Raw genomic sequence first — 21,924 nt, 5'->3', positions numbered from 1 at the left:
TGAACTGACTGAGCCAATGAGATGTTGAGTAACTTGCCCAAGGTCACACAGCTAATGAGAGCAAATGTGTAACTACTATTCAGGGACTGAGGAAGGGCGGGAGGTGCAAGGGGAAGAAGCAGATTGTTGAGGGTGCAGCTCAGGAAGAGCAATCTACCCCAGTGCCCACTAGGTATCCCGGGCCGGTCAGCATCCTGGACAGCTCTCGTAGGGGCAGGCCTGGCTCTCTTCTCTGGGAGATGCACTGGGAGGACTCTCCCACCTAGTGAGTTGGAGTTCGGATCCGTGTAAGGTTCCTGGCCTACTGGAGGCTGCTCCAATGGGGTGGGGGCCCCCCGCGGGGCCGGGCGGGGCTGCATTGCCATCTGGAGCCGCTGCGCGGCTGGCCACAGAGAAGGCGCGAGCAGCCAGAGCGCACGCAGGGCTGGAGGGAGCGCAGCCTCCGCCGCCACCGCCGCGGCGGCACATGGGCCGGCCCCGCCGCCGCCGCCGCCCCTAGCAGACCCCGTCTCGCAGCCTCCCGCAGCTCCGGCCACCCGACCAGCCATGTCTTTCAGCGGAGCCTCCGAGCGCAGCGTCCCGGCCACCAAGATTGAAATTACCGTGTCCTGCCGGTGAGCGGGCCGTACCGGGGAGGGCTTAGGCATTGCCCCAGCACCACCCAGCTCAGGGGCTCAGCGCAAGCGGGGGGTAGACCCCAGGAGAAGAAGCATCGGGGCCAGGGAAAATCGCGGATGCAGACTCAGGGGAGTTGCTAATGGGCGCGGGGAGGGGGTTTCCTTGAATAGCCCCAACCACAAAAGAGGGCTCAGCCTGCGGCTTGAAGGGATGGGTCGCGGGGATCCAGTAGGATCTGCGCCCCAGGAGGGTAAAGTTCTAGGGGGTTACCCTCTTTCCTGGGCCCTTGGAGGCAGTCTGGACGCGTCCAGTCCGCAGAGAAACAGCTCTTGGGCTGAGATTTCCGGTGTTGTCCAGGGTGCTGATAACGCGGGCCCCCAGGAGGGTGTAGTTACAGGGGAGGGAGGTGTGATCTGAACCCCGTGCCTCCCTAGGTGCCCACCTCTGGGTAGGGTACCGGCAGTGGGCTCCAGAATGATCCACTCGCTGTCCGTCTGTTTGTCTCCTTCTCTAGCAACCTGCTGGACCTCGACACCTTCTCCAAGTCCGACCCCAGTAGGCGGCACCAGGGTCGGGAGGGAGGGAACTTGGGGTCTGAGAGCACCTGAGGGGCGAGGGGAGGCGGGGGGGGGGGGCGAGGGGGAGGCGGGCCGACCTGACGTCCTTCCCTCCCCGCCCCCGCTCCCGCCTGCAGTGGTGGTGCTTTACACGCAGAGCCGGGCCAGCCAGGAGTGGCGGGAGGTAAGTCCTGGAACCCTCACCCAGTCCACCGCCGTGCCTGGGAAGCACCTGCCCCCTTTAGCAGCCCCCGTGCTGATTGTCCACTCCCCATTTAGTTCGGACGGACCGAGGTGATCGACAACACACTGAACCCAGACTTCGTGCGCAAATTCGTCCTCGACTACTTCTTTGAGGAAAAGCAAAATCTGCGCTTCGATGTGTGAGCCCCGCCCAGAAACCTGGCTTGGACCTCCCCCAACCTGGATCCGCCCCCCAGCGGGCCCCCGACCTGGCTCCACCCCCAGGCCCAGTTCAGTGGCACTTTGAAGGACTCCTCTCTAGGCTTAGCGCCGCCCCCAAGTCTAGGTTGGCCACTCCCCAGGCCTAGTCCTGCTGACAACCCTTCTCCTTAATTGGCTCCGCCCCTTTCTAAGTCCCACCTCTGAGGTGACCCTACCCCCAAGCAGGCCCCGGACTTGACCTTGCCCAGGTCAGACTCCTTCTGACCCCGATTCCTGCCCAAAGGAGGTCCAGGTTGAATTCCGGTACAAGACTGCCCCACCCTCCACCCACAATTTTAACCTGGACTCGAAATCGGACCCCTTTTCCAGGCTCTCTCCCACCATCCCCGCCCCATGTTGGTCCCACTCTCTTCCCAGGTACAACGTCGACTCCAAAACCAACATCTCCAAACCGGTGAGCGACCGTTCCCTCACGGGCAGGCTGGGCACACAGGCGGCGCTCACTGTGTGTTAAACGACCCTCCTTAGAACCCTCCTACCCCTCAAACCCGACTCGACCTTCTGCCCCGAACCTGCCCTCCCTGCCCTCCTCTCCTGTTCCTGCCTCGGTTTCCCGCCTGTGCCTCTTACTCACTGCTACTCTTCCTTCTCGACTGCTGCTGGGACCCTCAGAAGGTGAGGCTGAATGGGGCTGGGCGGGATCAGCGTGTGTGGTGTGTGAAAGGTGAGGGGTGGGATGGTATCTTGGCAGGGTAGAGGCAGAGGGCTCCAGATGTCAGGACCAAGAAGGGCAGCTTGTCTGGGGACCCCGTCCCTCCTCTAAAGCCCTGGCTGGGTGGTTCCACTGCCTCCAGTCGCAGTGGTTAGTGCAGCAGCATCACCAGGGCTGGGCTGGGACTGCACCACCAGTCGCGCCTGTCCTTGCTGACTCTGTATCCCTGTGCAGGATTTCCTGGGCCAAGCGTTCCTGGCCCTGGGAGAGGTGATCGGAGGCCAGGGCAGCCGAGTTGAGCGACCCCTCACGTGAGCTGAACCTGAAGGGGAAAGGGCAGGGGCGGGCCTCCGAATTCTCCTAAAGATGCAGCTGACTCTGTATCGTTGGAGGCTGGGATTCCCCTGGTCAGGTGCCTTCAATGGCTCCCATCACCTCCTGGGAAAATTCAATTTTCAGGGTTTTGCTCAAGTCACTCTCAGCCCTGACATATCTCCTCTCTCTCTCATTCTCTGTCCTCACTCTTTTTCTGAATCTGATTCAACCTTTAAGGTTCACTTCCAAGTCTTCCTCACTAAATCAAGTTCTCTGGAATTTACATTACATTCACTCACTAAATATTTATTAGTACATTTTGTATGCTATACCCTGGGCTGGGTACCAAGGATTTATCCATTCCACAAACACTACTGGGCATATACTCTATGTAAGCCACTGTTCAAATGGCTTGGGTTGCAGTGGTGAACGAAACAAAGGCTCCTGCCCTCAGGGAGCTTATGTAACAGAAGAGGGAGAGAAATAGTACAAAACTGAAATAATAAATAAGTAAATTACATAATGTGCTAGAAGACACGAAGTGCTGTGGAATGAAAGTAGAACAGAATTAGAGTGACCAGAAATGCAGGGTGATGGGTGTTGCAGAATTCTACAGAAGGGTTGAGGAGGCCTCATGGAGAGGTAACTTCGGAGCAATAATCTGAAGAAAGTAAGGGAGTGAGCTGTGCTGATATCTGGAGGAGGAATGTTCCAGGAGAGGAAACTGCCTGTGCAGAAGTCTGATGTGTTCAAAGAGCATCACAGAGGCCAGTGTGGGTGGAACTGGGTGAGCAGCAGGGAGAAAGGAGGAGGTGAGCTCGGTGGATTCACGGTTAGGGCCCGGGAGCCACTGTGAGGACTTTAGTTTTTACTCTGAGTTGAGAGTCAGTGGAGGGTTCTGAGCAGATGAATGCTCTAACTTGCTTTCAAAGGTTGCTGCTCGGTTGAGACTACATCTTGGGTGGGCAAAAGTAGAAGTAATCCATGGTGCCAGCAGTGAAGGAGGGGAGAATTAGTTAGATTCTGGATATAAATTGAAGATGGAGCAGCAGATTCCTGTCAGACTGAATATGGACATGAGCAAATAAGAGGAGTCAAGGATGACACCAAGGCCTTTGGCCTGAACAAGTGGAAAGATGGAGTTGCCATAGAGATGATTTTTTTTTTAGGTGAGGGAGGAGTAAGTTGTGGGAGGAAGTCAATGAGGAGTTCAGTATGACGTACTGAATTTCATAAATTTTTATTAGACAAGTAGATGTGTCAAATAGGCAATAAGAAACATAAATCTTCCATGCTCTTCAAGGACACAAGACTAGATGAGATCACTAAGGGACTGAGGAGAGAGAGAGAAGACGAAAGACCAAAACTCCATGAGTTGGAGCTAAGAAGGGAGACTGAGAAGGAGCATTAATGAAATGGGGGGATAACCGAGAGTGGCTGGTGCTGTCCTGGAAGCAAAAGACATGCATCAATGACAAGAGAGTGGCTGATCATGTCAGATGCTGCTGCAGTCGAGGACGGTGAGGGTTTGGACCTGGATATTGGGTTTAGCAAGATGTCAGTCGCTGGGGACTCTGCTTGTCAGAGTTTTGAAGAAGAGGTTTGGATAACAGCCTGGTTGGGAGATTTAGAAGAGAATGGAAGAGAGAAATGGCAATTAGGAATCTTTCAAGGAATTTTCCTGCAAAGAGGAGAAGAGAAAAGGAGGGGTGGCTGGAGAGAGAAGTGAGATCAAGAAGAGGTTTGTAATATTTTAACCTGAAAAAATTTATATCACATCTGTATGCTGATGGGAATGATCTAGTAGAATCTGAAAATCTGACATAATACCAAGAGGGAAAGAACTTCCCTGGTGGTCCAGTGGTTAAGACTCTATGTGTCCAGTGCAGAGGGTGTGGTTTGGTCCCTGATCGGGGAACAAAGATCCCACATGCCTCATGGCATGATCAAAAAGAAGGGGGGACAGTTGCTGGAGCGATGTCTCTGCACAGGCAAGAGGGAGGGTGTGGAATGTAGCACACGGGAGGGATAAATAGGCACATGGTAGTCATTTATAGCAACGGTAGGAAGGCCTCGTGTGGGAGAAGATACTGGAGGCAGGGTAGGTGTGTGGTGGGTCTGTGGACAGTGTCTTCTGGTTGCTTCAGCTTTGTCAGTGAAGTAGGAAACAAGGTCATTGGCTGAGAGTGAGGACGGAGGAGGAGGCTTTTTGGGCTGAGGAGAGAGGAGGAGGAGTACAAGTGAAATCTCACACCCAGCACTGGAGAGTGAAGGGACTGAGTGCACAGTATGATTAAGGACCTTCTTGAGGTTTGTGGTCACACATCTAAAATGAAGCCAATTAGCCTGAGTGTGGGTTTTCCTCTGGCCATATCCAGTTGCACAGGTGTGGTATGGGTTAGGCAGAGAATTGGATTTAACTCAGGCTGTGGTTCTGCCAAATAAGTAGACAGAGTGAGAGAAGGGCTAGGGGAAAGGAGTAGGCTGGAAGGGAATGATTATTATAGTCCAGAGTGACTGGAGTTCACACTGGGTGAGGAGATGAGGGAGAAAGTTAAGGAGAGAAAGAGCAGTGAGAAGGCAGTAGCATCAGTGACTCGCTTCTGGGTATGCAGGTGGAGTCCCTGCGCTCATTACTCGCTATCTTTTTAAAGCACAGAGAGTCAGAGACCAAAAAAGCCAATGAAATGGTTCAAATTCTCATATTAAAGATGACAAACATCACATGGCAAGTTGGAATCAAAACTTGAACTGAGAATACTCCCAACTTAGCTTCCTCTCTGTCACACTTTGGCTCTCCCAGAGTTTAGGGTTGGCAGGCCCATATCCACAAGGCCTCTGACTGCTTGGAGACCCAAAGCAAGTTGGGGATGGGTATCCAGGCATATGCAAGTGTCTCTTCTTGGATCAGAAGAGGATAAGGCTGCCCTGGTCTTTTAGATCTCACTCTTCACAACCTTCTGAAAGCACAGCATCTTTGACCTAACAAGCCAGTCGTTCTGCCCCAGATCTGGGTAGAAACTGCTGCCCCTCATTCAGGACTGCTGCATCACATCACGCTCTACTTGCCTATTGGCCTGGACATCCCGCCTGCCCCTGGAAACTCCCTCAAGGCAGGGTCTAGCAGAGCTGGAAGGTGCCAACTGGCCAAATTGTACCTGGAACAATGCCTGGCATATACCAGAGTCTGCTTTGAGAAACAGAACCACCTTCATATCTACCAAGCTTACCAACTGCTTTTTATTCCATGCATTCATTCTGATCTTTTCACAACCCTAAGAGGTAGACAAGATTCCCATTACATAAAGAGAAAACCAAGGGCCCAAGGAAAGGGAAGACAACTTGCCAAGAACTCTAAATCCTGTCTTTCCCATGCTACCATTATGAGATGTCTGCACAGGCTAAATTAACCCCTTCCTTCCAGACCAGAGACCCTCCCCAGTCCAAGTCAGGTCCTACCCCACCAGAGACAGAAACACTCGGGACAGTCAGTAAATGACAGATTGAATCCCCTGGCCTACCCAGTCCCCAATTGGCCACCCCAATCGTTGTTTCCTACTCTCCCCCCTCACAAAGAGGCTTTTTCTGCTTCCAGGGGTGTACCAGGCAAGAAGTGTGGGACCATATTGCTGACTGCAGAGGAGCTTAGCAATTGTCGGGTCAGTAAGGGCCACATGCTAAACCCAGGAGGCTCTCTTCTCTCCCCAAACTCCCTTTAGTGGGCTGTCTGTCTGGGGGCAATTCGAGTGTCAATAGTCCAACTTCATCCACAGGATATTGCCACCATGCAGCTGTGTGCAAACAAGCTGGACAAGAAGGACTTCTTTGGGAAATCAGACCCCTTCCTTGTGTTCTACAGGAGCAATGAGGATGGCACGTGAGTCACTGCTCCCACTATTGCTGTGGGCCCATTAGGGCTCTTAGGCTGGGACATCTTAGACTCCATCAGGACCTGAGCCCAGAATTCACTTAAGGCAGCACCCAATATGTGCTTAAACCACGCATATCAGGCCCTGTCTGTGGGCTCAGTCCTACCCCAAAGGCAGGATCCAGTCCTCTTGTCCTCTCCAGGTTCACCATCTGCCACAAGACAGAGGTTGTGAAAAACACACTGAATCCTGTGTGGCAGCCCTTCAGCATCCCAGTGCGGGCCTTGTGCAATGGAGACTATGACAGGTCTGCGTCAATATAAGCTAAGGAGTAAGGGGACAAGGGTTTGAGAGTGGGGTTCTTGGGCTGAAGAATGAAGGTAGAAGTGCCATAAAAGCGTTGGAGGATCCTGCTCAGTGAGACAGTTTTGGACATGGATATGGGTGCATGGGAAGGCATATGGATAGCCACATGGATGAATAGGTAGATGGACAGATGGGTGGGTGGATGGATGAGTGTATGAAAGGGCAAATGAATAAGTGAATGAGCAGATACATGGATAGATAATCAGATGAATGGATAAACTGGGAATGAATAGATGGGTATGTGGATGGGTGAATAAGAAGACTGGTGGGCGGGATGGATGAATGGATAGCAGATGAATGAGTGAGTGGACTGTTGGGTGGATTAGTGGATGGGTAGATGATGGGTGGATTAATGGATGGATGGCTAAATGCTTGAGAGGCTGGATGGGTATATGAAAGATTGGAGGTTGCTTGGAGAGGCAGATGGGTGACTGAAAAAGCAGGAGGATAAACAGGTGGAATGACTGGTACATTAATAGACAGACAGATGAACGGGTGGTAGAGGAAATGGATGGGTGAGTGTAAAGCAGATGGACAGGCTGACCATATAAATTCACAAGTGGGCAGTATGAAGGTAGGTAAGTGGGCCCATAAGTAGATGGTGATGTAGACGAATGGATGATTAGATGGACAAATACCAGATGGCTGAGTGTTTGGTTGGGTAGATGCGTGGAGATACAGATGGATGCTTGTATCTATCAGTGAATCATTGAAGGGCTGGATGTATAGTTATATGGGTGATAGAGTTTAATAAGTAATTGATTGGTAAGTTTATATGGGTAAAAGGGTGACTAGATGGCAGGATGGATCGTTGAATGAACTGCCACATAGATCAGTGGCCATTTGAGATGACTTAGGCATAGCTGTTAAGAACATGGTCTTTGGAACCAGGATGTCAGAGTTTAAATCTCAGCTCAGCAATTTACTTGTTATGGTCCTTAGTCAAGTTACTTGTTTTGGGGGCCTCAGTTTCCTTATTCAAAAGTAATAATAGTATTAATACTGCTTTATAGAGTGCTTGTTAAATCAGTCGGTGCAAGTGCTGAGAACAATGCCTGGAATACGTGTGTGTGTATTATGCCTGGAACAATGCCTGGAATAGTTGTGTCTGACTGTGACCCTCTGCTCTACAGCCAACCAGGCTCCTCTGTCCATGGGATTTTTCAGACAAGAATACTGGAGTGGGTTGCCATCTCCTACTCTAAGGGGTCTTCCTGACCCAGGGATCAGATCCACATCTCCTGCATTACATGTGGTCTTTACCTTTCGAGCCATCAGGGAAGCAATGGAATTCCCTGGTGGTACAGTGGTTAGGACTCTGCATTTTCACTGCTGAGGGCCTGGGTTCAGTTCCTGGCAAGGGAAATAAGATCCCACAAGCCATGCAGCATGGCCAAAGTATTTTTTAAAAATCAGTAGTAAAGAATAGTAATAAAGAGCAGCAGCAGTAGTAATAGTGATAGTGTCAGTAGATAGTTGGGTACATTCATGGACTGATGAATGGATAAGATAGATGGGAGGAAGGTTGATAGAAGGACAAACGGATGAATGGAAGGATGATCTGTGTATAGGCAAGATCATCTTGACTATGATGGGTGGGGTTGTCTCAGATTTATCCTACAAACCTAGCCTATGTTTATCTCCAACATTTCAGAACGGTGAAGATTGACGTGTACGACTGGGACCGGGATGGAAGGTAGCACTGCCCTCTCCTAGAATTAAGCCAAACAGTTCCCTGAAATATGTAGCACACTCACCAGGAGCCCCAGAGTAGCCTTGGGAGCCAGAGAGGGTGACAACAGATGCCAGGACCTTGAACACAACTGGCCCCCTCAGTTGTCTCTCTGGGACACCATCTCTTCCCTTTTTTTCCTCTTAGGTTGGTCTCTCTTCTGACCCAAGGCCCGGTGCCTGGCAGACCAAGTAGGGGCAGGGGATAGTGAGGATAAAAGACTGGTTTCAGGGGCGGCTGCAAGCCAGCAGCCGTCGCTTACCTGCCCCTGGCCTCGTTGCAGCCACGACTTCATCGGTGAGTTCACCACCAGCTACCGAGAGCTGAGCAAGGCCCAGAACCAGTTCACAGTGTATGAGGTGAGAGCTCAGCCCCACCCAGGTTTCCCAGGCCTCCACTCCAGGTGTGCTCAGCCCGTGCTTCCCTTCCTCTATGTCCCACCGTCACCACTACCTTACTTCACTCAGGTACTTAACCCTCGGAAGAAATGTAAGAAGAAGAAATATGTCAACTCGGGAACTGTGAGTACTCCCGAGAGCTCTGGCCCTCTGTAGATCCTTCTGTTTCTGTCCCCAGAATGGGGACGCATAGCATGACCACCCGGTGAGGGTGTGGGAGAGCTATGGGTGCAGACTACTTGCACATAGTGATGTTGGATACAAGGTGGCACCATTTCAGTTTTCCTTTTGTTTTGTTTTTTTTTTCTTGTTTTTCCTCTCACCTAAGAAAATTTGTTTGATCTCTAATCTTTTGCAGGTTTTTCTGCGGTGGTGAGGTGGGGGGGGGGTATTTCATGATTTAATATACTTTTGGAAATCCAAGTATGTTTCTGATGGCTTCCCCCTTTGCCCTTTCAGAAATTGGACAGGGTGGGTCAGGGGCTGGAGTCGAGTGCCTCTTTCCCTTTCTCTAGCCCAACCGTCCTTCCCAAGTAGCAGGGCTGCCTCTTCTGTCCCACAGGTGACGCTGCTTTCCTTTTCTGTGGACTCTGAATTCACTTTTGTCGATTACATCAAGGGAGGGTGAGTCAAAGCCAAGCTCCGGACTAAAAGTCCAGCAATGAGTTTCTCCCAGTTCTGAGCCTCAGTTTTACTCCTCATTAATGGTCAGGATCTGATGAGATCGTGAAAACAAACTTGAAAACACTTGGCAGACTATAAAGTACAGGGTGCTGTCCACCGTAGTCCTCTCCATAGGGCTGCCTTTCAGCCCTAGCTTCCAGCCCCTCTGGGGAGATGACAGACCAGTGGTCTCCCGTAGCCTTACTGGAGCCCCGACAGAAGATATGGCGAGGCAAGAGGGAGAGGCCAAGAGAGAAGGAAAAGATAAGCAGGCTGTAGGGGACATTCTCTTTGGTTTAGTGGATGCAAGCAGACCTCAGTAAGGTACTTTTCTTCTCTAAACTTGATTTTAATGTAAAATGGAGATGTTAATTGCTACTTCAGAACTATAGTAAGGGTTAAATTATGCATATTATGTCATGAGGTAGGCATTTAGGGATGAATGGGGCATGTGGGAACACACTCCCCAAAGTGTGTTCCATGGGCCAGCAGCATCTGCCTCACTTGGGATTTTGTTAGAAATGTAGAATCTCAGGCTCCACCCAGACCATCCAGATCATAATTTGCTTTTTAACACAATTCCCAGGTGATTCAGATGCATACAAGTGTTTGAGAAATCCTGGTATAGTAAGTAGTAGTCCCTCATTTCTCAATCCATCTATTTCCCCAACAGGACACAGTTGAACTTCACAGTAGCCATTGACTTCACAGCTTCCAATGGTGAGGCATGGATGGGGGAACAGGGTGTGGAGGGATTCTAAAGAAGTCATTAGGGATGGGCCTGAATTAAAACCTGGGAATAAAAGTTAACCGATCCAGGAAGCCCAGGCTTGAGGCAAGGCCCAGTCAGGCTGATACTGGGGCAGGAGTGTTATGGGGGTAATGGTGGGAGAGAGTACAGAAAGGTAAGTGGGTAAATGAATCAAAAAAAAATCGAAAGGATAAATAGCTCTAGATAGCTTGAGAAGTGGATGAGTAAATGAATGGATGGGAGGGAACAGAAGTATACTAACAGATGAGTATGTAAATGAGTGAATAACTGTGTGGGTAGCTAGATGAATAGAGTGGACAAATGGGTCTGAGTGAGTACAATAGGCTGAAGAGGTGGATGCATGAACTGGCATGTGGGTGGGCAAATGGACAGGTGTTTCAATTGGGGAAATAGATGAGTGGAGAGGTGGATGGATCCATATGATGACAGACAGACAGGTGAATGAATGGAATGGACAGAGAGGGATGAATGAATGAGTAGATGGACAAAAGAATGTGGTTATATGGACAGATGGGAAAGAAAGGGAAATGGCAGGTGAGCAAGTAGATAGATGGCAGGCTGGCTGGCTGGATGCACAGGTGGGTGGCTAGCTGGATAAGAGGATGGAGAAGCAGATGGATAGAGATGAATAGGTAGATGGATTTATGGCCAGTGGAAGGGTGAGTAGATGTATGAGCAGGTGGATGAACTGATGGATAGATATAGGGGTTGGTACATGGATAGTTTGAAAATGAACATTTGGATGACTCAGTAAAATAAAAAGGAATACATGGGTAAAGAGGCTTCTCTGGGGGCTCAGTGGTAAAGAATCTGCCTGCCAATACAGGTGACCTGGGTTTGATCCCTGGGTTGGGAAGATCCCCTGGAGAAGAGAATGGCGACCCACTCCATTGTTCTTCCCTGGAGAATTCCATGGACAGAGGAGCCTGGCGGGCTACAGTCCATGGGGTCATGAAAGAGTCAGACACGACTTAGAGACAAAACACCAACAACAGCATGGGTTAAGAGTGGATGAATGGATAGGCAGCACATAGATGCACACAAAGACAGGCAGGTGAGCAGACAGATCATCAACTGACCCTGAGGTGGGGCTCCTGTTTCCCTACAGGGAATCCCCTGCAGCCCACCTCCCTGCACTACATGAGTCCTTATCAGCTCAGCGCCTATGCCATGGCCCTCAAGGCAGTGGGAGAAATCATCCAGGACTACGACAGTGACAAGCTCTTCCCAGCTTATGGCTTTGGTGCCAAGCTCCCTCCAGAGGGACGGATCTCCCACCAGTTCCCCCTGGTACGGTATGGGCCAGAGCCTAGACCCCACACTCTGGAGTCTGGCCCACCCAAGTGGACAAAATTCTTCTACTTAGGTTTTCTTCTAAGGGTCAAGGACATGCAGAAGAGCAGGATCTAGGGGAGAGTGGCAGAGCAAGGAGGGGAGCTGGGCTGGAGTCTGGAGGGGCGTATGAAAGAGAGCGGTGGAGAAAGGCAAGAGTGAGCTGAGATCAGTCCAGCAGGGCATCTTCCCTGACAGAACAACAATGATGAGGACCCCAACTGCGCGGGCATTGAGGGTGTGCTGGAGAGCTACTTCCAAAGCCTGCGCACAGTGCAGCTCTACGGGCCCACCTACTTCGCCCCTGTCATCAACCAGGTGGCCAGGTAAGGAAACTGGATGCACCTGGGGGAAATTAAGGGGGCCAGATAAGGGACTGACTTCCCAAGGATAGTGAATTTAGGCTTTGGGGAGAGGTTGAAGGTTTCAGTGTTGGCCAAGCTCTGGTATAAAGAGGTTACATCAGGCCTTATTCTAAGGTAGAAAGAGTGTCAGTGAACTGCCCCAACCCTACTTTCTGGGAACAACAAACCAGGCCTCAAGTTTGAGGAAGAGAGAAGGACCTATAGAACAGTGGATAAGGAACAAGTTTTGGCATCAAACCTGGGAGTGACCCCTAGGTCCACCACTCACTAACCTCATCTGACCTGAAGCAACTTAACTTCAAGAATACTTAGCACAGTGTCTGGCCCATAGTCAGTGCTCATGGTAGATTAAAATGAGCTCAAGTTGTAGATTAACAATGGAAGAGTAACTTCTAAAAACAGAAGAGTAACTCCAAATTTTCAGAATAAAAACACAAAGCAAAGAAAATCTAACTTACATATCAAATGATTTTTAATGCAAATAAAATAAAATGACTGAACTAAAACCAAACATATGTCAATGAACTTAAGTTGGATAAATTCACCTATTAAAAAGTTTCTCTGATTGGATAAAAAATAATAATTCTACTATATGCTAAGGGCGTCCCTGATAGCTCAGTTGGTAAAGAATCCACCTGAGACCTCAGTTTGATTCTTGGGTCAGGAAGATCCCCTGGAGAAGGGAAATGCTACCCACTCCAGTATTCTGGCCTGGAGAATTCCATGGACTATAGAGTCCATGGGGTTGCAAACAGCTGGCCACAACTGAGTGACTTTCACATACATACTATATGCTAAATAGAAGAGACCCGTGTAAAACAAAATACCTCAGAAAACTTGAAAGTAAAAAGATGAAGCAAACAAACAATAATAAAAGTGGAAGGATTTCAGGGAGATATATATATCCAGAGACTCCCTTTTCCTCTAATAAAGATTAGTTTACCTTCTAATTCATCATGAGATAATAGTTTCTTTAATTACAAAAATAATGTAACATTGCTGTTGAAATTTTAAGGATGAAGAAATTAAATAAGAAATGACCCAGAAAATGGCCCATGAGAATGTGAAGATACATATATATATATAATACACATATATATATAATATATATATAGTTAATGATAATCTTTTCCTTATGTAGCCATAATGGCAGTCAAATTTGATGTAACATTTCACTACTGATCTTTTCACTTCATAATGGAACCTGAACAGATTTTCTTTTGTTATTGATATTAAACAGACTTAAATATTATCTTGGGCAAATTAGCTGATTCACTCATTCACTTCCTGATTCGATGAACATTCCATAAAGCAAAATGTAGCATGAATGTGGGCTGTAGAGCTAGACTAAGTTAATACACCCAATCTACTACTTACAGCTGTGTCACTTTGGGCAAGACTCTTAACCTCTCTGTGTCTGTTTCCTCAACTGTAAATGAGGATAATAGTAGCTACATCATAGGGCTGTTGTGAGGACTAACTTAATATTCATCAAGCACATAGAACAGTGCCTGCCACATGGTAAGTGCTATGGGTGTAAGCTATTACTGTTACTATTATCACTATTACTATTCAAAGGGCATCTGCGTGTGCTCAGATATCTGCTGGGACACTGGAGACTCAGATGAATCAGATCTAGTCTCTGCCTTTGAGATCTCCCGCCTTGGCGCAGGAGACAGAAATATAAATAAATCATTACCTTCTACAGGCGAGAGCTTCCCAAACTTTTCCAGCAAGTCGCCTGTTGGCAAAGGCAAACAACTGCTTCCCCTAGGGGAAACTGGGGGCCCAGTTGAAAGCAGCCAACCTGAAAATGTCTTTGAAATCCCCATATTTTATCTTAACAATTCATGCAAATTTTACATGCTTCTGACATTGTGTCCATATTTGCTATAATTTAAGGCGTGGGGAGGTGTGTTTTAAGTATACTTAGAGTCATCTAGGTCTAAATGGCCTTGGGAGTGCCAGGCTTCTGCAGGGAGCCACGATGTGCCTCCCAAGTCCCCAAACCCTTCCACACCCCTCAATGCTCCTGCTCACAAACCCCTTTCTGAAGAGGCCCTTACCCGTTGCTCTGACCTCCTCTTCTGTAGTCCTACCTGCATCTCCTAGAACACGCTCTCTCTTGGTTTGCACATGCCATTCCTTCTCTCTGGATCATCTTCCCTTTACCCTCCTGTCCTCCCCCGACCCCACCTCTACCTCCAGCTCCTCCTGGCTAACTCCTACTCAGTTTTCAGGTCTTAGGTTAGATGTCATGTCCTCAAAGCCCTTGCCTCACTGCATCGTCGTGCTGTAAGCATCCATCTCCCCCCAGGACAACATCTGATTCTCTGCTGCAGGCTCAGCACCAAACTTGGTGCCTGACCCACAGCAGGTGTGCAGTGATTATATGCAGAATGAGTGAGTGACAGGAAACAGTGCCAGCCCAAGCCTATGAAGAGGCTGCAGCCAGAAAAGAGCAAAGGCTGCTAGGGAGGATCATGGCCCACTCCCACCCTGGGCCCTGGGCAAAATCAACTGTAGCTGTTCGAATTCTCCACTCTCACTGTGCTTTCCTCTGGATTTTTTATATCAAGCTTAGATATCAGCATTGTCCGATAGAACTCTCTGCAGTGATGGATGCAATGATGGAGATGTTCTGTATCTTGTGATATCCTGTATGGTAGCTCCCAGCCACATACAGATAGTGAGCACCTGGAGTGTTGCTAGGGTGAACAAAGAACTGAGATAATTTTATTTAACTTAATTTATATAAATTTCCATAGGACCTGGGGACTGTCTTACTGGATAGTACAGCTCCATCCTTTCCAATCCTCACAGGGTTTGAGACTGGAAGTCAAGAGACCAAGTCTGCCATGGCCTTTGTGCTGTCTGAGGTCTTGTTTCTCTTATGTATAAAATAAGGGGACTGGACTCAATGACTTCTGAACTCATTTCAGATCAAAAAAATCTTGGGAGTCAAAGACTGGCAGTGAGAGAAGGAAAAAGACTCTGGGAGCAGCTGTTAAGACTGGCTGAGGACCCAGAAGCCTAGGCAGTGGGATGTGATGAGCAGAAGGGAGAAGGGAGGAGGAGAAATGGGTGAGAGATGGGAGAAAGAAGGCCTTCAGTCTTTGGTCTTGTTCTTGTATAAACACCAAGATCATTCTAGGGCCAACAAAGTCCTGGGTGATCTGGGCCCCACCCCATTTTGATCATATGGTCCATGCTGCTCCCCTCACTTTCTGGTCTCCAGACAGGGTAGATTTCCTCCAGTCTCATTACAGGGACTTTGTCCACGCTGTTCCTTCTGTCTGGAATGACCTCCCCCTCCCCTTCACTTAGCCTCCTCTCCCTCCTCTTCTCCTTCTTCCTCAAATATTGTTTCCTTAAAGAAGTCTTCATTGACCTGGGCCACGTCACGATCCCTTAGACGCTCTCCCCACAAATGCTATCCTATAGCTATTTCTGTGATTCTTGGTTCAGTGTCCACTCTCAAGAGGACTGGGGGGACTGTTGCTTTCTCACAATGCCTAACACAGTAGCTACCATAGTAAATGCTCTGTGAGTGTCACTGGAGGGATGGTAGGAGGGGCAGGCAGCCAGCTCTGGGGAAGGAGCATGAGCTTCCGAAGCCCCAGTGCTTGTCCTCTGCTTACAGGGCCGGCTGTAGAAGTTTTAGGGATAGACATTCCTTTGGACTCTCGGGGCTTTCAGCTGAATTCTGATCTTAGCTTCTTCCCCAGGGCTGCAGCCAAGATCTCTGATGGTTCCCAGTACTATGTGCTGCTCATCATCACTGATGGGGTCATCTCTGACATGACACAGACAAAGGAGGCCATTGTCAGTGTAAGTCTGAGGAGGGTTTGGCAGGAAGAGGTCACTGTTAATAACTGTCCAGGGGTTGAGATTTTGCCCTACCCGCAAGCTAACAAGTCAGGCTGCCAATTTCATGGATGCTCGCAGTGGACACAAGATTTCTGGATCAAAAGCAAAGGTGTGTGGGACTTCCCTGATAGTCCAGTGGTTAAGACTCAACACTTCCACTGCAAGGGGCATGAGTTCAATCCCTGGTCGAGGAATTGAGATTCCACATGCCACTATTCCCAGCAATAGCAACAGCTCAACTATCAGCATTGGCTCTGATTCACTAAGTCCCACTTCCCAGAAGATAATGTGCCAAGGGCCAGATGACCAGTGGGTTGTATTATAGAACGCAAACCCTGAGTGTAGAAAACCTGAGCCTTTTATCATGGGCAGTAAGCATGCCTGCCCTTTGTTCCAGCATGAGACATTTTATCGTACTAGACAGTAAACAAACCTGCCCTTTGCTGTATAGGAAGGCCCTGTATCTTTCAAGGCTGTTACATATGCAGACATACTTGAAAAGATAGTCCGGCACAAAGAGAAATCAGTGCCTCTGCTTGGAAGATGTGCCGAAATATTATACACAGACAGAATTGTCCCCCAACAGTCACTTCCCTTGCTATGGCTGCTCACCCCAACCATTTACCCTCTTTCCCCTCACAGGCCTCATCACTGCCCATGTCTATCATTATTGTCGGTGTGGGACCAGCCATGTTTGAAGGTGAGTAAGATGGGGAGTTTTCATGAGTGGGACCAAGAACTGGGGAAAACAGAGAAGGATCTGGGAACCCAGGCCTGTCTCATAGAGAAGATAAGATGGATGCCTGTGTCAGACCTTGGCCAAGTCAGACCTTCTCTGAACCATTTCCTCATTATAACTGAGGTTGTTGATACAAATACTTCCCTCCTGGGCTTCCTAGGATGATGGAATGCATGGGAGGGAATAATAATAACTCCATTACAATGCCTAATATTTGTAGGACTTTGATACAACCAGTCTCTTGACGACTCCAAAGGGGAGCGAAGAGGCAGAGGGCAGCATGGCTTGTTGTGGGAAAGGCCAATCAGCTGAGGGGTGTCTTTTCTGCAGCTATGGAAGAGCTGGACGGTGATGATGTGCGCGTGTCCTCTCGGGGACGCTATGCCGAGCGCGACATCGTTCAGGTAGACCTGATGTCATGAGGTCAAAAGGAAGTCATGGTGTCAAAGGCATGGTGGGAAGGAGGGGCTAAGTTAGCAGCCATTCCCCTTTACTGCCTTCCTTTTATTTTTTTCCAATTTTTATTTACCTATTGGCTCTGCTGGGTCTTCATTGCTGCATGTGGGGCTTTCTCAAATTTATGCGAGTGGAGGCTACTCTCTAGTTGAGGTGTGTGAGCTTCTCTTGTTCTGGAGGCCAGGCTCTGTGACCCGTGGCCTCTAGACTGTGGGCTCAGTAGTTGTGACGCAAGGTCTTAGGTGCCTCAGGGCATGTGGGATCTTCCTGGACCAGGGATTGAACCTGTGTCCCCTGCATTGGCAGGTAGATTCTTAACCACTGGACCACCAGGGAAGTCCCTTTACTGCCTTCTTAATCACTTACCTTTCTTCCCTTCACTCTTTCAGCCTTCCTACATTCATTCAACAAATTCTTTGAGAAATAGGCAGGTTGCTGCAGCCATGGTGGATTCATAGTGTAAGAGATCCCCAAGGCACCTGCCCTCTAGTGGAGGCTGCCAATAATAATGGCACAGTTCATTAGATTGTGCTAAGTGCTCCAGAGGGACAGTAAACGCCACAGTGAGAGTCTGTAACTGGGATCTGATTAGGCAGGATTGTCAGAGAAGGCTACTATGAGGAAATGACATTGGAACTGAAATCTAAAGCAAGGTATAAGCATAACAGGCAGAGAAGCAGCAGGTGAGAAGGCCCTTAGGTTCAAAATAGCTGGCCCAATCATGGAGAAGGCAAGAGGCCCAGGTGGCAGCATCACAGCAGTGAGTGGAAGAGGAAGGCAAGGCCCTGCCAGTCATGGTGAAGTTTGGGTCTTTGTTCTAAGATTATTAGAAAGTTCTTGAAGGATTTTAGACAGAGAAGTGAGATGGTCAGTCTCGCATTTTGAGACATGCAGAGAGGCTGCAGGAGTGCAGACTGCAGCAGGACGAGGGAGAAGGCAGGGAGCTCTGTTAGTGAGGAAGCCTTCGAAGTAGTCCAGGGATTTGGATGGGAATAGGAGCGGTGAGGATAGAGAGGAGAAACAGGTTCAAAGACAATTTAAAAAAAAAAATGTATGAGAATTGACTACTTGATTAAATGGTGATAGGGAGTCAGGGTGGCTTCAAGAATGATTAGTTTCCTAGACTGAGCCCCTGGTGAGTGATAGTCTCACTTGCTGGGAAAGGAAAGGCTGGAGGAGGGGCAGATTTGGCAGAAAAGCCTAGAATTCAGCTGTAAACACATTGGACTTGAGTTATCTAAGATGAACGAAAGGGGATGTGATACAGGCAACCAAGTTGTGACTCTGGGCCTTACAGAAAAGAAGGTAGGGATGGATGTATAAATGTAGGAGTTATCAGGGAACAGGGTTGTGTTTTTTTTTTTAATTGAAGTACAGTCGATTTACAATACAGTGTTAATTTCAGGTATGCAGAATAGTGATTCAGTGCTTTTAGTTTATACTCCACTTAAAGTTATTACAAGATAAAAGTTACAATACCCTGTTATACAGTTTATCCTTGTTGCTTATTTATTTTGTCTATATTAAGTTTGTAAATCTTAATCCAGGGAACAGTTTGTAAATGTGTTGAAAGTGTATGAAATCATCCAGGAAGAGAATTGAGAAAGAAAAGGCATTAGATTTAGGGATTAGGCAGACTTAGAGCATTGGGGTTGGTGCAAGGAGGCATCCAGAGAAATCTAGAAGAATGTAATGTGTCAAGAGTGGGAAGTGTTCAGGAAGATCATGGTGAAATGTAATGGAAAGCTCAAGGGGAGTCAGCAAGATGCCTGACAATCATTGCCTGCTGGACTGATTGGGGAACATGGTGCTGTTGACTTCATTAGCAAGAGCAGTTTCAGTAGACTGCATGAAGCCAGATTAGAGTGGTTTGAGGGTGAATAGAAGGTGGAAAAAAAAGTGGGTGGGGAGAAAGCAAATGTAGAAATTTACTCTAGATAAGGTGGGAAAGAGAGTGATACTTAGAGATGTTAGGGGTCAAAGAGGAAGCCTCCGTCCGGCCACCTTCCCCAGTCCTCTCTCCCCTGGCCACCCACATCTGATCGTGCCTGTCACAGTTCGTCCCATTCCGAGACTATGTCGACCGGTCGGGGAACCAGGTGCTGAGCATGGCCCGACTTGCCAAGGATGTGCTGGCGGAGATCCCAGAGCAGCTACTGTCCTATATGCGCACCAGAGACATCCGGCCTCGCCCACCACCCCCTGCCACCCCCGGCCCAATGCCAGCTCCAAAGCATCCCTGAATAGCCCACCTAACCAATGCCCAGCAGTCTGCCCGCCTGCCCACCCATTGCTTCTGCTCAAAATCAGAGGCACCTGGAACCTTGGACTTCACTGGGAGGGCAGCTTGGAGGATCAGTATTGGCTGGTCGAGCCCTCTGCCCCATCACCCACAGAAGGGCCTGGCACTGTCACCACCTCCCTGCCTTCTTGCCGATAATAAAGCTGATCTTTACTCCACTTCTGTCTCATGGGTCTTGGGGAGGGAGGCTGGGATGCCCAGGGTCTGGGACACACGAAGAAAAAGATGGAGCAAGGACAGCTTCAGCTAGGGATCATCCCCAACCTAACACACATCCATCTAACCCTTCTTCAGATATTCTTCAAATACTTTAAGAAACAAGTGAATCTTCATGTGTGTACATTTTTCCTGAGGAGAGGCCCATAGCTTTTATCAGATTCTAAAAGGGATTCTTGACCTCAAAAGGGGTCAGCTTTAAGATGATTCTGTATAAATCTGCTCTAATCCGTCTAGTTCAAATTTTTTTGAGTGAGGATAATTTTAAAAGCTGATATTTTCTTTGAGTGAAGTGAAGTGAAGTCACTCAGTAGTGTCCGACTCTTTGCGACCCCATGGACTGTAGCCTACTATGCTCCTCTGTCCATGGGGTTTTCCAGGCAAGAGTACTGGAGTAGGCTGCCATTTCCTTCTCCAGAGGATATTCCTGACCCAGGGGTCGAACCCAGGTCTCCTGCACTGTAGGCAGATGCATTACCATCTGAGCCACCAGGGAAGTCCCATTTTTTTTTCTTTTGAGTATTCACTACATATCTGACATTGATAAGTAATTTACATGCATCATCCTATTTAATCCTCACAGCAATCCTGTGAGCACTGTTTTATCTTTTGCACATGAAGAATCTGAGGCTCAGAGAGGTTAAGTCACTTATTGAACAGAACCCAACAGCTTGGCTCCAGATGCCAAGATGTTAACCAGCAAACCTCTTCCTGGAGTGTCAATTTTATTAGGATGTTTAGGGGAAGACATTGTGTATATGAAAACATATACTTTATAGTGGGTCAAATGCAAAGTTTATACTAAGATAAATTAGAAGTTTCCAGATGTTTTAGGCTTTGCCCCAGAACCCTGGCAGACCCTTTCACGCTCCCCATTGATGGCAAAACTGGACAGGCTAAGCAACAAGTACTGTTTTACAAGTAGACTCTTCTTGGCACCCAAGTTCTCAAAAGCCCACCAAAACTGATAATAGAGTTGTCCAGCTCAGCTTTACAAATAAGTAATACGAGGTAGGAAGAATTTAACAAATTGCCCAAGTTCACATGGCTATAAGTGACCCAGTCACATTAAAAGTTGCTGTTTTGACATCATGAAGCCTTTCCCCGCCTACCTACAAGGTTCCGTCCAGCATCTGAATCTTATTTTACTTACACAATTTTACACCCAACCAGCATTTTGCACCACCCCCAATCAGGCGGCTACTTTCAGATCCACATCTTTCCTCCAGCCCTGCCCTTTTACCTTTTCCAAGCCCCGCCCTTTCCCTTCAGCCTCGCCTGGCTTTTCCCAGCTCTATCCTCTCCCCAGCCCAGCTCCAAGTTTCAGGCCCACCCAAAGCCCCGCCCTTTCTTTTCTGAGGCCCCTTCTGTTTAGTCCCACCCCTCATCCCCGGTTCAGTCCCTATTCTCCTTACTGAGGCCTGCTTTACAGATGGCCCCGCCCACTCCCCGCAAACCCCGCCCCGTAGATTGGTTTATTCTCTTCCAGCCCCGCCCCGCCCCTACCCATAACTCCCGGTGCCCCTTAGGCTGCAGTCTGCGTCCCTCTTGCTCCTGGCCCTGCCCCCAGCCCCGCCCCGAGGCTCCGGCCCCGCCTCGCCGCCTTCCTCGGAGACCAAAGCCAGGTCCCTACCGCAGCCGCGGCGCCAGCAGGAGGGAGGGAGGCGGGGGGAGAGGCAGAGGGGGAAGGGAGAAGGGCGGGCTCCTTACGCCCAGTCCCGCGCTCACCGTCCGTGCCGGCAGATTCGCTACAAACGGCCCGACCACTCCGGATCCCGAGTATCGCAACTTCTGTCTCCAGGAACTCAACTCTAAGATGGAGGCGCTAGAAAAGCCCTGTAAGGTGTCCAGGGGCCCTTCCGAATCCCAGAGAATGGCCTCTCGAACCTCAGCGGGCGGGCGGGGATCTGTGGCGAAAGTGCAGCTCGGCAGCGCCGCGGCGCCGAGTTTACCCTGCGCAGACGCCGTCGCCGCTGCTGCTGCCGCCGCCGCTGCCACTGCCTTTGCCGCCACCGTCTCCGCCGCCGCCGTCCCCGCGCTGCCTCCGGGAGCCTCCATTGTTCCGGCGGCGCCGGGTCCCGAGACCCGGCAACCTAGGGGCCTTCGAAAGGGGCGGCGGCCGCCGGAATTGAGACGCTCGGGCGCCGGCGGGACTGGGAGCGGCAGGGGTCAGCGCGGGAATCCCAGGGAGCCGGGCCAGAGCGTGGGGCGGCAGGGGGTCGGGGTGGCGTGGTCTG

General features: G+C 49.4%; 1 protein-coding gene across 4 annotated transcripts; it reads left to right on the top strand.

Annotated features, from left to right (window-relative positions):
• Window positions 1-522: 522 nt before the first annotated feature.
• CPNE9 (copine family member 9) lies at window positions 523-19,534 on the top strand. 4 transcript variants are annotated; one of them, XM_068982621.1, is made up of 22 exons: window positions 523-614; window positions 1,133-1,173; window positions 1,313-1,359; window positions 1,455-1,558; window positions 1,998-2,034; window positions 2,527-2,603; window positions 4,959-4,995; window positions 6,037-6,048; window positions 6,186-6,266; window positions 6,381-6,484; window positions 6,679-6,783; window positions 8,497-8,538; window positions 8,858-8,933; window positions 9,042-9,095; window positions 9,535-9,596; window positions 10,309-10,355; window positions 11,516-11,697; window positions 11,938-12,065; window positions 15,833-15,935; window positions 16,617-16,674; window positions 17,044-17,117; window positions 19,227-19,534. In XM_068982621.1, the coding sequence occupies exons 1-22, from the start codon at window positions 547-549 to the stop codon at window positions 19,410-19,412; spliced, it is 1,725 nt and encodes a 574-aa protein (XP_068838722.1). In that variant the 5' UTR covers window positions 523-546; the 3' UTR covers window positions 19,413-19,534. The 4 variants fall into 4 exon arrangements, with proteins under 4 accessions (XP_068838722.1, XP_068838723.1, XP_068838724.1 ...); XM_068982622.1 differs by lacking the exons at window positions 4,959-4,995; window positions 6,037-6,048 and adding an exon at window positions 2,253-2,255 and having other exon boundaries at window positions 6,203-6,266; XM_068982623.1 differs by lacking the exons at window positions 4,959-4,995; window positions 6,037-6,048 and having other exon boundaries at window positions 6,203-6,266.
• Window positions 19,535-21,924: the final 2,390 nt, after the last annotated feature.

The sequence above is a fragment of the Capricornis sumatraensis genome, chromosome 10, assembly GCF_032405125.1.
Source record: "Capricornis sumatraensis isolate serow.1 chromosome 10, serow.2, whole genome shotgun sequence".
NCBI classification, from domain to species: domain Eukaryota; kingdom Metazoa; phylum Chordata; class Mammalia; order Artiodactyla; family Bovidae; genus Capricornis; species Capricornis sumatraensis.
The sequence above is the reverse complement of the archived record's forward strand: the minus strand, read 5'-3'. Positions and strand labels throughout refer to the sequence as shown.

What these genes read in the sequence shown, in the direction of transcription:
- CPNE9 (XM_068982621.1), top strand. Translation starts at nt 547, where the DNA reads ATGTCTTTCAGCGGAGCCTCCGAGCGCAGCGTCCCGGCCACCAAGATT. An exon ending in GTCGATTACATCAAGGGAGG is followed by an intron (nt 9,597 to 10,308) that starts GTGAGTCAAAGC and finishes TTTCCCCAACAG; the next exon opens with GACACAGTTGAACTTCACAG. An exon ending in TCTCCCACCAGTTCCCCCTG is followed by an intron (nt 11,698 to 11,937) that starts GTACGGTATGGG and finishes CTTCCCTGACAG; the next exon opens with AACAACAATGATGAGGACCC.